The sequence below is a fragment of the Bombina bombina genome, chromosome 1, assembly GCF_027579735.1.
Source record: "Bombina bombina isolate aBomBom1 chromosome 1, aBomBom1.pri, whole genome shotgun sequence".
NCBI classification, from domain to species: domain Eukaryota; kingdom Metazoa; phylum Chordata; class Amphibia; order Anura; family Bombinatoridae; genus Bombina; species Bombina bombina.
In genome coordinates this window covers 525,803,761-525,820,910 of record NC_069499.1, presented here as the reverse complement: position 1 = coordinate 525,820,910, position 17,150 = coordinate 525,803,761, and the positions used below count along the sequence as shown (strand labels likewise).

Below are 17,150 nucleotides of genomic sequence, written 5' to 3'. Positions count from 1 at the left end.
AGATTACCTTGCAATGGACCTTAGCCCTGAAAGCTTGTAATTGTTTGTCAGCTAGCTATTAAAGATATTACCTCTACATTTTTTAAAATTTAATTAATTTATTTTTTGCTCAGAAAATAACATATGCTTTTATCTACTGGCTACATCAGTATCGCTCGTTCTCTACACCTGTAATAACGTTTAATTGAGAAAGTGATTTATCTTGATTTTATTCAACAGATGAAACAAAGACTTTGATGTTCTTTGAAGGTTGCCCACAGCATCTAGGTTGTACCATCAAGCTACGTGGAGCCTCAGAATATGAGCTAGCTCGTGTAAAAGAGATAATTATTTTCATGATCTATGCAGCTTATCATTCCCAACTTGAGATTTCCTTCCTTATGGATGAGTTTGCCATGCCACCAACATTACCCAAAAGTAGCTCATTCCACTCCTTAATTGAAGGACAAGGGGACAGTAGTGGACAGAAAGATCTCTTCAATGGCTCAGACTGCAGTGTTATTAATTGGGAATCTGACATCTCCTCCGAAAAATTACCTGTGATTTCAGAGAACCAGTCTTTAGATGATATTGACTTCTTAGACCAAAAATCTTTTTCTGATGAGAAAATTGAGATAGACAGTAGGAGTCTTAATGGGCATTCGTCTATGATACAACAGGACTCACCTGCATCCTTACCATCATCATCTATTCTCTCTTCTGGGTTAGAAATTGAACCTGAACTGTTGTCGCAAATGTGCCTCATACCTGGAATTTTAAAAGATGATGATGCAGAGCAGTCTCAACAAGAGGAAGATCTGCAGGAACCAACAAATCAAATGAGACTTTTCAGAGATCCATTACAAGATGATACTGGGTTATATATAACCGAGGAATTTACTCCATCAGATGACAGGCTTAAAATGCATTCTGTGGTGTTTAAACAGGAACTGAAAGATGTCATTTTATGTATTTCTCCAATTATTTCTTTTAAAGAACCATTCCTACTAACTGAAAAGGGCATGAGGTGTCCCACCAGGGATTATTTTCCAGATCAGGTCTACCAGTCTCCATTGTTAAACAAGGAATTGAAGGAGATGGAGAGCAGGAGGAAAAAACAGATGTTACGTGAGTTTTCCAGCCTTAAGGGACTGAATGGAAGTATCCAAGGAAAAGCAACAGACATGTTGCCATCTCATGAGCTGCTTAGCTCAAAAATAGCTGAGCACTGGGGTGACAGCCAGAATTTGGCTAGAATTATAGCTGACTATCGAGCACGGGGTGGTAGAATACGTCAGAAGGATGTTGATCCATTTGTTCAAACCACTGATGTGCCCAGTGGTACTGTTAATAAAAATGAGAGTAAGAATGACTCTGATGAAGATCGGATGTCAGTTCACAATGAGATGCCATGGAACTCAAAGGTAGGTCATGATATTTTCTACATGTGATACGTTACTCTGTAAATTTTATATATCTTAACATATTCACAGAAGCTTGTATTTTGTTTTAAATATCTGACCTATTTCAATACATTCCATAACTGATTTATAGTGAATGAATTTTGAGTAAAATTATTCTAATCTAATAAAGTGCATTTCTATTAAATTTTAGATTTATGATGACATGTATGAAATGGCTTGTTATTCTAACTAGTTGTTTAGTTGTGTACAACATACTTTGATTGTACTTGTGTGTACATTAATACAGCCAGAAGGTTTTGAGCAATGTTTTGAAAACGTTAATTTCCTTCAATTGGCAGTGAGAGTCCACAACAACATTCATTACCTGTAAGAATACTATTCCTGGCCACCAGGAGGAGGCAAAGACACCCCAAACAAAGGCTATAAATACCCCTCCCACTTCCCCTACCTTCCAGTAGTTCTTTGCCTCGTATCATGGAGGTACGCAGAGAGAGGTGTTCTGTTAAGAAGAAATTAAGTTTATGATGGATTGGCTCAGTGAACCGGTTAAAATATATCCCCGTAAATCTTGATGTAGTGTTGGTGTATATTGCACTGACTGGTCGACGCTGGGTTTCCCATGCCTCTTTCTAGTTTAACATAAATCCCCTGTTTGATAACACTAAATTACAGACTCATGATAGGTAAGTTCGAACCTCTTTCATGGCATTTTGTCTGATAAATAGGTGGGATATGTCCTTTTCCTACGCTAGGATCTGTGTCTTATGCAAATTTATATAATTTTATGAACTCAAACCATGGGGGGCTGTGAGGGTTGCGTTTTGACAGATTAATTACAGGGCAGTTACCAGTGTTTCATATTCCCTGTCACAGTGGGTAATGGAATGCTAAGTTTTTTGTTACTACAGGCCACAGCAGCGTTAGGGACTTGTTCCTGCACTAGGACGTTTTTTGCACCATTTCCGCTTCAGTTCCACTGCACGCTAGTCTTGTGCAAGAGCGGTAGCAACATGGCTTGGCCGATCCGGAGTGGGTAAGACTGCCTAAACAGGGCTTACAAGGGGACAGTTATTTAGTGTTTGGGATTTAAATACCCTGCTGTGTGTTCATGAACGATTCCATATTGTTGAAGAGTCTGGAGAAATCTTCCTCGGTGACTTCTCTATATAATAAGTGTATGCTTTGCAAATTATCAACCGTACACCCTCAGACACAGCTTTGTAATAATTGCTGATCATATGTCCGGACGTCTCACGCAGGAGGCCCAAGCAGTCAGATGGTGGAAGAGCCCCTTCATGCTTAGTCCCTGGAATGGCCTACTACGGCTTCTCAAGCCTTAGCTGATGCGGACATCACTGTCCAACAGCCTTTGCATTCAGAAGGAGGCTCAACTACAGTTGAGGTGGGCCGTCTAACTAATAAACTTTTGGCCCGCATTGAGGCAGCTGTGTCTGCTGTCCTGAACGCTAGACAGGTGTCAGGGAAAAAGAAGAAAAAGGCTAAGCATTGTTCTCTGACAGGTAGCCTTGGGGTGAAGGCGGAGGCCGTGACTGATAATTTTGAGCAGGCTTTTGAGGACGACCCTTTCTGAAGGAGAAATTTCTTCCTCTGACCCTTCTGATGTTGAGTCAGAAGAGGACACTGAGGAGGGCACGATTAGATTGAAATCGAATCAGCTTCGGCTCCTGCTGAAGAAGGTCCTGGCAACCCTGATGGTACCGGCAGCCAAGCCGCCCGAGGCGGACCAGGTTCAAAAGTTATTTGCAGCGTTAGGCCTAGGTCTTAGGAGGTCTTTCATCTCTAAGGAATAGGAAAAGCCAGAGACTCCATTTGGTCCTTAGGCATCCTTTAAGAGATAATTTCCCTTTCTAGCAACCCACGCAGGGGTCTGGCACAGCGTTCCCAAGGTGGATGGCACTATCTCCACATTGGCCAAGCACACTACTATCCGCTTAAGGACAGCACATTCTTTAAGGATCCCCTGGATAGAACGCTTGAGGGACGCCTCAGGCAACTCTCTTTCCAGTCTGGTGCCTTGCTTCACTTTGCCATGTGAATTGCTGCAGTCACTGCGGCGGCTAAGTTCTGGTGTGAATCTTTAGCAGATCAGATTACAATGGAGACTCCTCTAGAGGAGATTCAGGATCATATTCAATCTCTGAATCTAACAAATGCCTTTGTCAGGAATGCAAGTTTTTCAGTTATGGCCAGGAGGGTCAGTTCATGTCCACTATAGATTTAAAGGATGCGTACCTTCATATCCCGATCCACTGGTATAATTACCATTTACTTTGACTTGCTTTTCTAGACAAGCTACCAGTTTGTTGCGCTTCCTTTCGGGCTGGCTACAGCACCTTGAGTGTTCACCATGGTGCTGGCAGCTCTACTTGCTGCAGTTCATCTGCAGGGGATTTCCCCGTACCTGGATGACATTCTGATCCATGCTCCATCTTTTCTAGTGTCTCAGGATCACATGCAGAGATTACTCTTGTGTCTCCAGGCTTATGGATGAAAGGTCAACCTGGAAAAGAGCTCTCTCGTCCCGGCTACAAGAGTAAACGTATGCACATCTACCTTACAGACCAGCACAGGGAGAAACTTCAGTAGTGATGCACCGAAATGGAAATTCTGGACCGAAACCGAACTTGAAAATCCAGGATGCACTTGGCAGAAAACCGAAACCGATGTTGTGGCATGTAGGTCCCACTTCATCTGTTTTATTTTTAATGCTTCATATTCTTTACTCGTGGTTTCTTCAGGAGCAGTCCTGAGAAAATCCCTTGAGCCCTTCATAAGGGCAGTGATTCGTGCAGCATCTATTTTAGAGTAAGCAAACATTTTGCTGCCATCAGTTCCTTGTGAATCATTACTATTCAGTTGCATTATTTATATCCTCAGTGTGCAAGTAATCCCAGCAGTAACGAAATCCAGAAAGATGTAAGCGGGTACAGCACTACAATGGAGGGGTGCACGTAGGACTAGAGGACAGTGCAAAGTCCCCAAAACAATGCACACAAGTTAAAAGGAAGTCCTCGGCACTCCAATTAATCTTTTGGCAATTTTGTTAATGAAAAAAACGACGTTTCGGGGTCACAGTCCCTTACTCATGCTTGATACAATGAATATCACAAAGATACTTCTTTGGTGCCAATATGCGTAACGTGGAACACTTGCTCCATTTAATGGCAGCATTATAGAATACATGTAGCTAAAATATTCTATAGTATATACATATACATATGTTAAAAACATGAAAATATGAAAATAGATGCTTCAACTTTTCTAAAGCAGGTCAGTGTTAGTGGGAGCAGCCTATTAGTAGTATACAACAATCCTATATTTCAGTCACATCAGAGAAGACAATTATCTTAAAAGAAACAGGTTAGGTCTTAATCTCTATTAAGGCCCCTAGGGGCCAATGTCTCCAATCTATGGATACACCATATTTATTTTTGTTTAAGTATGCGCTCTCTGTCTATACCACTCCGATTAGGTTTAATATGGTCAATGACCTGCCATCTAAGTTGGCTGATGCCATGTCCTTTATCAAGAAAGTGTTTGGACAGATGGGCTTCTAGGTCTATTTAATCAAATGCCTCTGTTCCATGGTATATGTGGGTGAGACGACCTCTAAAGTTAGAGATAGAATGAGCCAACATCTCTCTAACATCAGGTGCAAAAACCTAGAGGCACCTCTTTCCAAACACTTTCTTGATAAAGGACATGGCATCAGCCAGCTTAGATGGCAGGTCATTGTCCATTAAACCTAATTGGAGTGGTATGGACAGAGAGCGCCTACTTAAACAAAAAGAAATGTGGTGGATCTATAGATTGGAGACTTTGGCCCATAGGGGCCTTAAAAGAGATTATGACCTAACCTGTTTCTTTTAAGATAATTGTCTTCTCTTATGTGATTGAAATATATGGTTGTTGTATACTATTAATAGACTGCTCCCACTAACACTGATCTGTTTTAAAAAAGTTGTAGCATCTATTTTCTTCATAAACGGGTAGAGTCCGCAGCTGCATTCATTACTTTTGGAAATTCAGGACCTGGCCACCAGGAGGTGGCAAAGACACCCCAGCCAAAGGCTTAAATACCTTCCCCACTTCCCTCATCCCCCAGTCATTCTTTGCCTTTCGTCACAGGAGGTTGGCAGAGAAGTGTCAGAAGATTTAAGGTAGTCTCTTATGGAGGGTAGTACTCTTTGAAATGGGACTGGAGTTTTAAGTAATCCTGTTAGCCTCTCAGTGAGAGCATGGATGAATGTTAGAGTTCGGAGATGCAGGGAGAGTCTTTCTGCAAAACCATCCCGACTCATGTTAACAGGTCTCTTCACTCAAGTCCATGTCATAAGCAAAGCTACTATCTGTCACACTTTAAGGGCCATGATCCTGTTCCACGGCGTAGATTCTGTTCTAGACCGCAAGCTGGGTTAGACGTGTAGGGATGCAGTTAATCTCATTCCAGTTCTGAGCTTTGAAGGAATGGGGTCTCTGATTGGCTGGTCCTGTTAGGGTACCCATTCTTCTTGGGCATTCACCTGCGAGTGCTGCCTTCTTTTTCTTTGATCCGGTTAGAATGTGTTTTATTTTTTTTGGAAACTCATGTCTGTTATTATTTTTCCGTTAGAAAACATTTCATCTCTGGAATTTGATACTGGCGATTTTGTGGTCGCTTGAGCACTTCTGTGGAAGTCACATGTTAAGGTTTCTGTACTTTGTTATGTCCTTAGTTTTGTCAATCCTATGGGATCTTGATTTTTTTGTGGCCTTGGTCAGTTTTGAAGCCCTATGTAGCAGGCTGGTCCTGGTCGGGCGCTAATCTCTGTTCCTTGCGGCTTATATCATCCACGTTGTGCTGATGTAACTGGCTGCCTGGTTGGATAGTGAGTTTCTCACTCGTATGAGGAGTTAGTTTCTCTTTGGGTTCTCTTCAGATCGAATTATGCTTTTGCTTTTTGCTAGAGTATTCGTGAGCTTCAATAAATTTTTGAGGCTCTGCCCATGCAGGGCTACATATGGAGAGGAGACCTTCCATTCCAAGTCGACAGGCTGGTTCTCATCTCTTCTTTTAAGAAGGAGCATCAGACTAGGTGTTCCTTACAGCAAGTACCCTTTCACTACGGGTTACAAATAGCCTTGCCTAAATTGTGATTTGCAGGTGCTGTCCTGTTCCTATTTGTTAGTGAGGGGACAACGCGGATCCTGCTAAGAATTGCTCTCGGTAATGTTCCTCGTCTTCTCTTTAAAGTCTTCTTTGGAATTGTCCTTTTGGATCTGTTTTACTTGATGACAGTATCTCTTCCTTCGGGTTGGGGCTGATTGGGCCATTTTTTGTCTCTTTTCCTTGGGGTTAGCCTTTGGTCAGCTGTTTCAGGAAGTAGGACCTTTGGGTTTTTCTACTTCTGGGATTCCATCTGCTCCCATATTTTTGGAGTTTGCAGATTAGGGTGTAACTTTTTTTTTACAGTTTTTTGCCACTGCTTAGATGTTTTTGGGTTTTTGCCCATCTGGTGTTAGAATGTTAGTTCATTTGTTATTCCTCGAACTGTAGGGGCTTCCAAGAGAAGGATCCTGAGAGGATCTTGGAGACTATGGTCCTATTTTCAAACCAGAATATCTGGGGTTGAGCTCTGTTCTCTTGACGTTGCCTTAGTCTTTGGACTTAGTGTTGTTGTCCCTAGTGCCTTAGGGTCAACCAAAGTGGCTGTGTGGCTCTCATCATTGCCTAGCACCCCTTTTTAATTTGGGAGTTGTTTCCCATTGTGGGTGTCTTAAGCACTCTTTGTCTGGGACTTTAACGTGAGAGTTCAGTGTCCAAGGTGTCTTGGATATAACTGTGATGCATCGCCTGGGGTGCGAAGTCTGCTCTGGAGGGGTAACCCAGCGCATATTTTTCTCTTCTTAGAGAATTAGTTGGCAGGATGTTTCTGTCATTCAGTACTTGACCTGTTGAGTCTACCTACAGCTTTACGCTTCATGTCTGTGTGTGGGTGTGCTGTGCTGGTGCACTGAGACGCTGTGGCGGTTTCATTTTCCCTCCTTGGGGTGGATTTGGATGGTGTCCTACCATGGCTTAGTGACGGTCTATGCTTCCTTGAAACCTGAAGGCCAAGAGTTTAAATACAGCTGTGGCTGTAATTTCATTATGCTGGTCTTGCAAATACCCTTGCCTAAGGCATCTTTATCCATACTATCCAACTGATGATGGGAGGTACTCTTCTTCCTCTGTTCAGTGGGGGTGTCCCACCTGCCTTGAGTTCAGGATGTCGGAGTGAAGGGATGATTTTATTGTGACATGCCATCTCTGTACTTTTCAGTGGAGGGTCTCTCTTTAGGAGTACCCTTAGTCTTCAGGAATGGGGCTGCGTCTGGGTCCTGGACCCAAGCTTTTTGGGGGGTCTGGATCCCTCATTTTTCCTTCCTGGAAGTCTTGATGATCGGGAATTTTTTTTCCTTTGTCCTTTTGGGCATTGTCAGTCACTTTTGGTGCTGGGTCCGTTGCCGGAGCCAGGGTCAGGGATCTGTTGGATTTATTGATCTTTCAACGCGTATCATGGTTTGATATTGTGAGCCTTTCTTAAGAGGAGGCTTTGCGGTAGATCCTTCTCGGCAGGTAGTTTCTCTACTGTTTTTCCAGGTTCTGGTCTCTTCTTTCTGGTCCTTTTTGGAAAGGAATTCTGCACTCTTGGAGTCCTTCTTCTTTGAGGATGGTCCTGTGCAGTCTAATGCCTAGGGTTGGCGACTTGGGCCGCTAAGTCCTCTGTTGCTGCAGGACGCCTGTGACTTTAATGGAGTATATTCAGATACTTTGATACTGTTTCAGCGGCTTCTGGGGACAGTTTTGCCTTTGGTTGTTCTTTCCTGGGTGATAGTTGGCTCTCTGCATAGGGGAGGGATTTTCCCTCTCCCTTTCAGTCTCAGGGCATTAATTAATCCTTGGTTTTTATGCAGATAGGGATTTCTCCCTTTGTCCTGTTGGGTGTTAGGGTTTTTTTCTTTGGTTTTGCCTTGTTTCATTCTGGGTTACTCTTTGGAGTTACCTTTGGGGTTTCTTTCGCCCTAGTCTCTTATCTGAGTCCTTTTCTTCTCTTCTGGGGGAATGTGGATGTTCCCCTTACTTTTGGTAGGGGGTGAGTTTGTTTTGCGGGCTGAGTACCTGCTTGAATTGTTTCCTCAGGGGCGTTTTTGTCCGGTTGAGTCTAATAACCTGAGCGGTGTCTAGCAAGGGCCTTGCTTGTTCTAACTGTGGGACAGTTTCTTGGGCTGTTTCTTTTTTGTCCCTTCGGCTTCTAGTGAAACAGTTTTCTTGTCGGGAGTTTGGGTGTTTTCAGACTGTGGTGCCCTCAGAATGGGCCACCTTTTGTACCGGCCCGTTTTGCATTCAGTGTCCTCTATAGCTTAGGTATTGTTTTCCCAAAGTAATGAATGCAGCTGTGGACTCTCCCCGTTTATGAAGAAAAACTTAAATTATGCTTACCTGATAATTTTCTTTTCTTCAGACGGAGAGAGTCCACAGCTCCCCACCCGCGTTGTAATTTTGTGTTTTGATTCTTCTGGCACCTTTTTCACCCTGATATTTTTTTTTCTGTTCCTTGCTCCCTTGGCAGAATAATTGGGGGATGAGGGAAGTGGGGGAGGTATTTAAGCCTTTGGCTGGGGTGTCATTGCCTTCTCCTGGTGGCCAGGTTCTGAATTCCCAAAAGTAATGAATGCAGCTGTGGACTCTCCCCGTCTGACGAAATTTTTTTTATCAGGTAAGCTTAATTTAAGTTTTTCATATTTTCATGTTTTTCATGTTTTTAACATATGTATATGTATATACTATAGAATATTTTAACTAAATGTAATTCTATCATGCTGACATTAGATGGAGCAAGTGTTCCACTTTAGGCATTTTGGCGCCAAAGAAAAGATTTATAAGTATCTTTGTGATATTCATTGTATAAAGCATGAATACGGGGCTGTGACCCCGAAACGTCGCAGTTTTTTCATTAATAAAATTGCTAAAAGATTCATTGGAGTGCTGAGGACTTCCTTTCAACTTGTGTGCATTGTTTTAGGGACTTTGCAGTGTCCTCTAGTCCTATTTGCACCCCTCTATTGTAGTGCTGTACCCGCTTACATCTCTCTACAAGTACAGGCAAACATGTATTCCTTCTATTTTCAGTTGTAAGCATATATTACATAACCATTTCTTACTTGCTAAATTGATTCTTTTATATGTTCCTTTAATAGTTTATTTCCTGTTCCTTAGAGTCTAATGATAACCATCTCTGCTTTTCATCTTTTATTATCGGTTATTTGTAGAGCGCCAACAGATTCCGCAGCGCTATAAACAAAAGCGGAGTACAACAAAACAATTATAGAGATCAAATGAGTAGAGAAAAGACCATAAAATAGTTGTATTTTTGTGATATCCTAGAACAATGCTCAGCTCACACTAAAAATGATAATATCTTCAAGTTTTAGAAGGTAATAATGTGATGCATACATGCTCTGGAGTTCTTTCTGGTCTGGTAATAATATCCTGTTATCTCCAATACACCCTAAGCATCCAATGATGTCCCAAACCCAGCTCACAATACTGGAAAGTAGAACACAAAGCTCATATAATGCACTCAGATGAAAAGCTCATTAAATAAATGTGCCATTAGTAAGCACACTGTCAGTATATTAAAGGGCCATTATAGTAAAAAAAGAGCATGTCATTTTAATACTATCGGCCCTGCACCTCTCTGTGTTAAACACATGGCAGAAGTACCACTAAGAACAAGCAGAGCACTGCTAGTCCTGAGAAGAAACTGCCACTCAGGACCCCAGAGCACTGCTGCTGATTCAAAGATGACACTGTGAATCCGTTCCAGTTTTTGCTTGGGACCAGCAGCAGGGTCACTCGTCTTAATTAGAGCATGCCATTTTCTTTTACTGTAATAGCCCTTTTAAGTATTGTTTCTATGCTAATGTGCACCATGTGTACAGAAAATAGTAATAAAGCTTTGGTTTGTTTGGATTGACCATTTTGCTGGCTTATAAAAATTCTTTCATCTAAATTCCAGTAGAAATGATGGAGTAAAAAACATAATAGTCCAGGTCACCAACTTTTAGGATTTTATTCTTCTGAATATATTCCACATTTTCTCTGTGGTAGTGGAAAATAACGGTTACTCTCATTTTACTAGCCTTAATTTGATAAAGCTAGTTTTGGTTCGGAGCTGCTGGTTCTGCTAAGTCCTTTGTATGATTCAACAAAGGAGAGATCTGTAGCTCATATAAAGGTGTTCACTACACTATACAAGAAGAAGACAATTCTAGTTACATACATTACACAATAAAGTACTATTTTTGGTTTCACTTTTGTGTTCGATACATAAAATATAATGTTGCATTTTAGAATGTTTTATAAAAGGTTACTTTTATTTTGCATTGTGTGCTCTGCAAAATGGGTTCGTGCATTTTCAGAAAATGGTCTGAACAAATTGTTCCATGGTAATGTTTGATGTGTCCTCATCGCTTTTAGCCTATTCATAACACTGTCTGTGATTCTTCTCACAAATATGTCTTGCAGTTGCTTATTAGCGCGTCTTAAATATCAGTCACACTTACTAAAGTTAAAATAGTTGTATCCAAAGTAGAAATGAATACATTTATACAGGTAGCCCTTAGTTTATGTCACAGTAGGAATGGATATTTAAAAAAAAAAAAAAAAATGTGTAAAGTGAACCCAATTAAAAAGTTATATTCCAGGCCGCTGGTATAAAATAACCACACAACACAGTACGGATAGCCATACTAATTACAAAAATTACAATTAAAAGGAACAGTAAACTCAAAATTAAACTTTCATGATTCAGACAGAGCATGACATTTTAAGCAACTTTCCAAGTAAATTTTATAATCAAATTTGTTTATTTCTCTTGGTATCATTTGAGTAAATGTAAATAGTCTCATACTAGCTCATACTCAGCTCATACTAGCTCAGGAGCATGCACATTTCTTTAGAGTACTAAAGACACGTGTACACTCCTGAGTTAGTGTGATACAATGTAGATTTACTCTTTAGCAAAGGATACCAAGGAAATATGTTTAAAATGGCATTTTCTATCTAAACCATGAAAATGTATTTGTAATATTGTAAAGTACATTAACTTTGATAGAATGTTTTTGTAAGCACCACTTTAGGGCCCCTGTATTGACCTTTTGTTGACTACTGCTTAATGGATTTCTCTTGTTAAGTGTAGTCAGTCCACGGGTCATCCATTACTTATGGAATATATCTCTTCCTAACAGGAAGCTGCAAGAGGATCACCCAGCAGAGCTTGCTACATAGCTCCTCCCCTCACATGTCATATTCAGTCATTCTCTTGCAGCCTAACTAGATAGGTCGCTGTGAGAGGTCTGTGGTGTTTTTTAACTTAGTTTATTTCTACAATCAAAAGTTTGTTATTTTAAATGGCACCGGAGTGTGCTGTTTATTCTCAGGCAGCATTAGAAGAAGAATCTGCCTGCGTTTTCTATGATCTTAGCAGACGTAACTAAGATCCACTGGCTGTTCTCATCTGAGGAGTGAGGTAACTTCAGAGAAGGGGAATAGCATGCAGGGCCCCCCTGCAAATGAGGTATGTGCAGTAATTATTTTTCTGAGGAATGGAATTGACTGAGAAAATACTGCTGATACCAATGTAAAGTAAGTTCAGCCTTAAATGCAGTGATAGCGACTGGTATTTGGCTGATGAGTGTGTGTACACTGAATGTATTTTTCTAAGGAATGGAATTGACTCTGAAAATACTGTTAATATTGAAATAATGTATGAGCCTTAACTGCAGTAAAAGCGACTGGTAGCAGGCTTATTAATAACAATTCATAACTTTTCAAATGTATGTTTAAAACGTTTACTGGCATGTTAATCGTTTTTTGTGAGGTACTTGGTGATAAAACTTATTGGGGCATGATTTTTACCACATGGCCATCTTTGTTTTCTGCATAGAAACATTTTTCTGAGCTTCCCCACTGTTGTAATATGAGTGGGAGGGGCCTATTTTAGCGCTTTTTTGCGCAGTAAAAATTCAGTCACAATCTGTCTACTTCATCCTCCATGATCCAGATCGTCTCTCGAGAGTTCAGGGGTCTTCAAAATTCATTTTGAGGGAGGTAATCAGTCACAGCAGACCTGTGACAGTGTGTTTTGACTGTGAGAAAAACGTTAATTATTAAATTGTTAATCCGTTTTTGGGTATTAAGGGGTTAATCATCCATTTGCTAGCGGTACCGGTGTGTACTGACGTGTTTCCTATACCTAAAAGGCTTACAGAGATTATTAGCAAGGAGTGGGATAGACCTGGTGTGCCCTTTTCCCCTCCTCCCATATTTAGGAAAATGTTTCCTATAGACGCCACCACACGAGACTTATGGCAGACGGTCCCTAAGGTGGAGGGAGCAGTTTCTACTTTAGCTAAGCGTACCACTATCCCGGTGGAGGATAGTTGTGCCTTTTCAGATCCAATGGATAAGAAATTAGAGGGTTACCTTAAGAAAATGTTTGTTCAACAAGGTTTTATCTTACAGCCCCTTGCATGCATTGCGCCTGTCACTGCTGCGGCGGCATTCTGGTTTGAGTCTCTGGAAGAGGCCATTCGCACAGCTCCATTGGATGAAATTATGAACAAGCTTAAAGCACTTAAGCTAGCTAACGCATTTGTTTCTGATGCCGTCGTACATTTAACCAAACTTACGGCTAAGAACTCCGGATTCGCCATCCAAGCACGCAGAGCGCTATGGCTTAAATCCTGGTCAGCTGACGTGACTTCTAAATCTAAATTGCTTAATATTCCTTTCAAAGGGCAGACCTTATTCGGGCCCGGCTTGAAAGAAATTATAGCTGACATTACTGGAGGTAAGGGCCATGCTCTATCTCAGGACAGGGCCAAATCAAAGGCCAAACAGTCTAATTTTCGTGCCTTTCGTAACTTCAAGGCTGGAGCAGCATCAACTTCCTCCGCTCCAAAACAGGAAGGAGCTGTTGCTCGTTACAGGCAGGGCTGGAAAGTTAACCAGTCCTGGAACAAGGGCAAGCAGGCCAAGAAACCTGCTGCTGCCCCAAAGACAGCATGAAGAGAGGGCCCCCTATCCGGAAACGGATCTAGTGGGGGGCAGACTTTCTTTCTTCGCCCAGGCTTGGGCAAGAGATGTCCAGGATCCCTGGGCATTGGAGATCATATCTCAGGGATATCTCCTGGACTTCAAAACTTCTCCTCCACGAGCGAGATTTCATCTTTCAAGGTTATCAGCAAACCAAATAAAGAAAGAGGCGTTTCTACGCTGTGTACAAGACCTTTTACTAATGGGGGTGATCCACCCAGTTCCGCGGACGGAACACGGGCAGGGATTCTATTCAAATCTATTTGTGGTTCCCAAGAAAGAGGGAACCTTCAGACCAATCTTGGACTTAAAAATCCTAAACAAATTTCTAAGAGTTCCATCATTCAAAATGGAAACTATTCGAACCATCCTTCCCATGATCCAAGAGGGTCAGTACATGACCACAGTGGATTTAAAGGATGCCTACCTTCACATACCGATTCACAAGGATCATTATCGGTACCTAAGATTTGCTTTCCTAGACATGCATTACCAGTTTGTAGCTCTTCCCTTCGGATTAGCTACGGCTCCAAGAATCTTTACAAAAGTTCTGGGCTCACTTCTGGCGGTACTAAGACCGCGAGGCATAGCGGTGACTCCGTACCTAGACGACATTCTGATACAAGCGTCAAGTTTTCAAACTGCCAAGTCTCATACAGAGATAGTTCTGGCATTTCTGAGGTCGCATGGGTGGAAGGTGAACGTGGAAAAGAGTTCTCTATTACCACTTACAAGAGTTCCCTTTCTAGGGACTCTTATAGATTCTGTAGAGATGAAAATTTACCTGACAGAGGCCAGGTTATCAAAACTTCTAAATGCTTGCCGTGTCCTTCATTCCATTCCACACCCGTCAGTAGCTCAGTGCATGGAAGTAATCGGCTTAATGGTAGCGGCAATGGACATAGTACCATTTGCGTGCCTGCATCTCAGACCGCTGCAATTGTGCATGCTAAGTCAGTGGAACGGGGATTACTCAGATTTGTCCCTCCTACTAAGTCTGGATCAAGAGACCAGAGATTCTCTTCTATGGTGGCTCTCTCGGCCACATCTGTCCAAGGGGATGACCTTTCGCAGGCCAGATTGGACGATTGTAACAACAGACGCCAGCCTTCTAGGCTGGGGCGCAGTCTGGAACTCCCTGAAAGCTCAGGGATTATGGACTCAGGAGGAGAAACTCCTCCCAATAAATATTCTGGAATTAAGAGCAATATTCAATGCTCTCCTAGCTTGGCCTCAGTTAGCAACTCTGAGGTTCATCAGATTTCAGTCGGACAACATCACGACTGTGGCTTACATCAACCATCAAGGGGGAACCAGAAGTTCCCTAGCGATGTTGGAAGTCTCAAAGATAATTCGCTGGGCAGAGTCTCACTCTTGCCATCTGTCAGCGATTTACATCCCAGGCGTAGAGAACTGGGAGGCGGATTTTCTAAGTCGCCAGACTTTTCATCCGGGGGAGTGGGAACTTCATCCGGAGGTCTTTGCTCAACTGATTCTTCGTTGGGGCAAACCAGATCTGGATCTCATGGCGTCTCGCCAGAACGCCAAGCTTCCTTGTTACGGATCCAGGTCCAGGGACCCAGGAGCGGTGCTGATAGATGCTCTGACAGCCCCTTGGGTCTTCAACATGGCTTATGTGTTTCCACCATTCCCGATGCTTCCTCGTTTGATTGCCAAGATCAAACAGGAGAGAGCTTCGGTGATTCTGATAGCGCCTGCGTGGCCACGCAGGACCTGGTATGCAGACCTAGTGGACATGTCGTCCTGTCCACCGTGGTCTCTACCTCTGAGACAGGACCTTCTAATTCAGGGTCCTTTCAAACATCCAAATCTTATTTCTCTGAGGCTGACTGCATTGAGATTGAACGCTTGATTCTATCAAAGCGTGGCTTCTCGGAGTCGGTTATTGATACCTTAATACAGGCTAGGAAGCCTGTTACCAGAAAGATTTACCATAAGATATGGCGTAAATATTTATATTGGTGCGAATCCAAGAGTTACTCATGGAGTAAGGTTAGGATTCCTAGGATATTGTCCTTTCTACAAGATGGTTTAGAAAAGGGCTTATCTGCTAGTTCGTTAAAGGGACAGATTTCTGCTCTGTCTATTCTTCTACACAAACGTCTGGCTGAAGTTCCAGACGTTCAGGCTTTTTGTCAGGCTTTAACTAGGATTAAGCCTGTGTTTAAGACTGTTGCTCCGCCGTGGAGCTTAAACTTAGTTCTTAATGTTCTTCAAGGCATTCCATTTGAACCCCTTCATTCCATTGATATCAAGCTGTTATCCTGGAAGGTTTTGTTTTTGATGGCTATTTCCTCGGCTCGAAGAGTCTCTGAGTTATCTGCCTTACATTGTGATTCTCCTTATCTGATTTTTCATTCAGACAAGGTTGTTCTGCGTACTAAACCTGGGTTCTTACCTAAGGTAGTTACTAACAGGAATATCAATCAAGAGATTGTTGTTCCATCACTGTGTCCTAACCCTTCTTCAAAGAAGGAACGACTTTTGCATAATTTGGACGTAGTCCGTGCCCTGAAGTTCTATTTGCAGGCAACTAAAGATTTTCGTCAAACTTCTTCCCTGTTTGTCGTTTACTCTGGACAGAGAAGAGGTCAAAAGGCTTCGGCTACCTCTCTCTCTTTTTGGCTTCGTAGCATAATACGTTTAGCCTATGAGACTGCTGGACAGCAGCCTCCTGAAAGGATTACAGCTCATTCTACTAGAGCTGTGGCTTCCACCTGGGCCTTTAAAAATGAGGCCTCTGTTGAACAGATTTGCAAGGCTGCGACTTGGTCTTCGCTTCACACCTTTTCAAAATTTTACAAATTTGACACTTTTGCTTCTTCGGAGGCTATTTTTGGGAGAAAGGTACTTCAGGCAGTGGTTCCTTCTGTTTAATGTTCCTGCCTTGTCCCTCCCTTCATCCGTGTACTTTAGCTTTGGTATTGGTATTCCATAAGTAATGGATGACCCGTGGACTGACTACACTTAACAAGAGAAAACATAATTTATGCTTACCTGATAAATTTATTTCTCTTGTAGTGTAGTCAGTCCACGGCCCGCCCTGTCTTTAAGGCAGACCTAAATTTTAATTAAACTCCAGTCACCACTGCACACTATGGTTTCTCCTTTCTCGTCTGCTTTGGTCGAATGACTGAATATGACATGTGAGGGGAGGAGCTATGTAGCAAGCTCTGCTGGGTGATCCTCTTGCAGCTTCCTGTTAGGAAGAGATATATTCCATAAGTAATGGATGACCCGTGGACTGACTACACTACAAGAGAAATAAATTTATCAGGTAAGCATAAATTATGTTTTTTCTTCTTATGAAGTCTCTTGCTACGGACCATCTCTTTTTTTTGAAGAAGCCAATAGAAACCATTGCTCAGATTTTCTGTTGTGCACTGCACTCCCAGTCATGGTCAGTCTGACAGAGGTCATCAGTGTGGGTTTCTACGGCTGAAAGGATACACTGTACAAATCATGTTATTCATACATATTAGAGGAGGCTCATCATTGTTTTCTTTTCTCCTGTTAAGTGTAGTCAGTCCACGGGTCATCCATTACTTATGGGATTATAACTCCTCCCTAACAGGAAGTGCAAG

The 17,150-nt window shown here is 42.1% G+C and overlaps 1 protein-coding gene across 1 annotated transcript in view; it reads left to right on the top strand.

Moving 5' to 3' along the window:
- PIKFYVE (phosphoinositide kinase, FYVE-type zinc finger containing) overlaps positions 1–17,150 on the top strand; it is a 563,129-nt gene that overhangs the window by 232,573 nt on the left and 313,406 nt on the right. Inside the window, exon 18 of the mRNA XM_053713067.1 lies at positions 220–1,403. Within this exon, the coding sequence (XP_053569042.1) occupies positions 220–1,403 (1,184 nt within the window). The remainder of the gene's footprint in view (positions 1–219; positions 1,404–17,150) is intronic.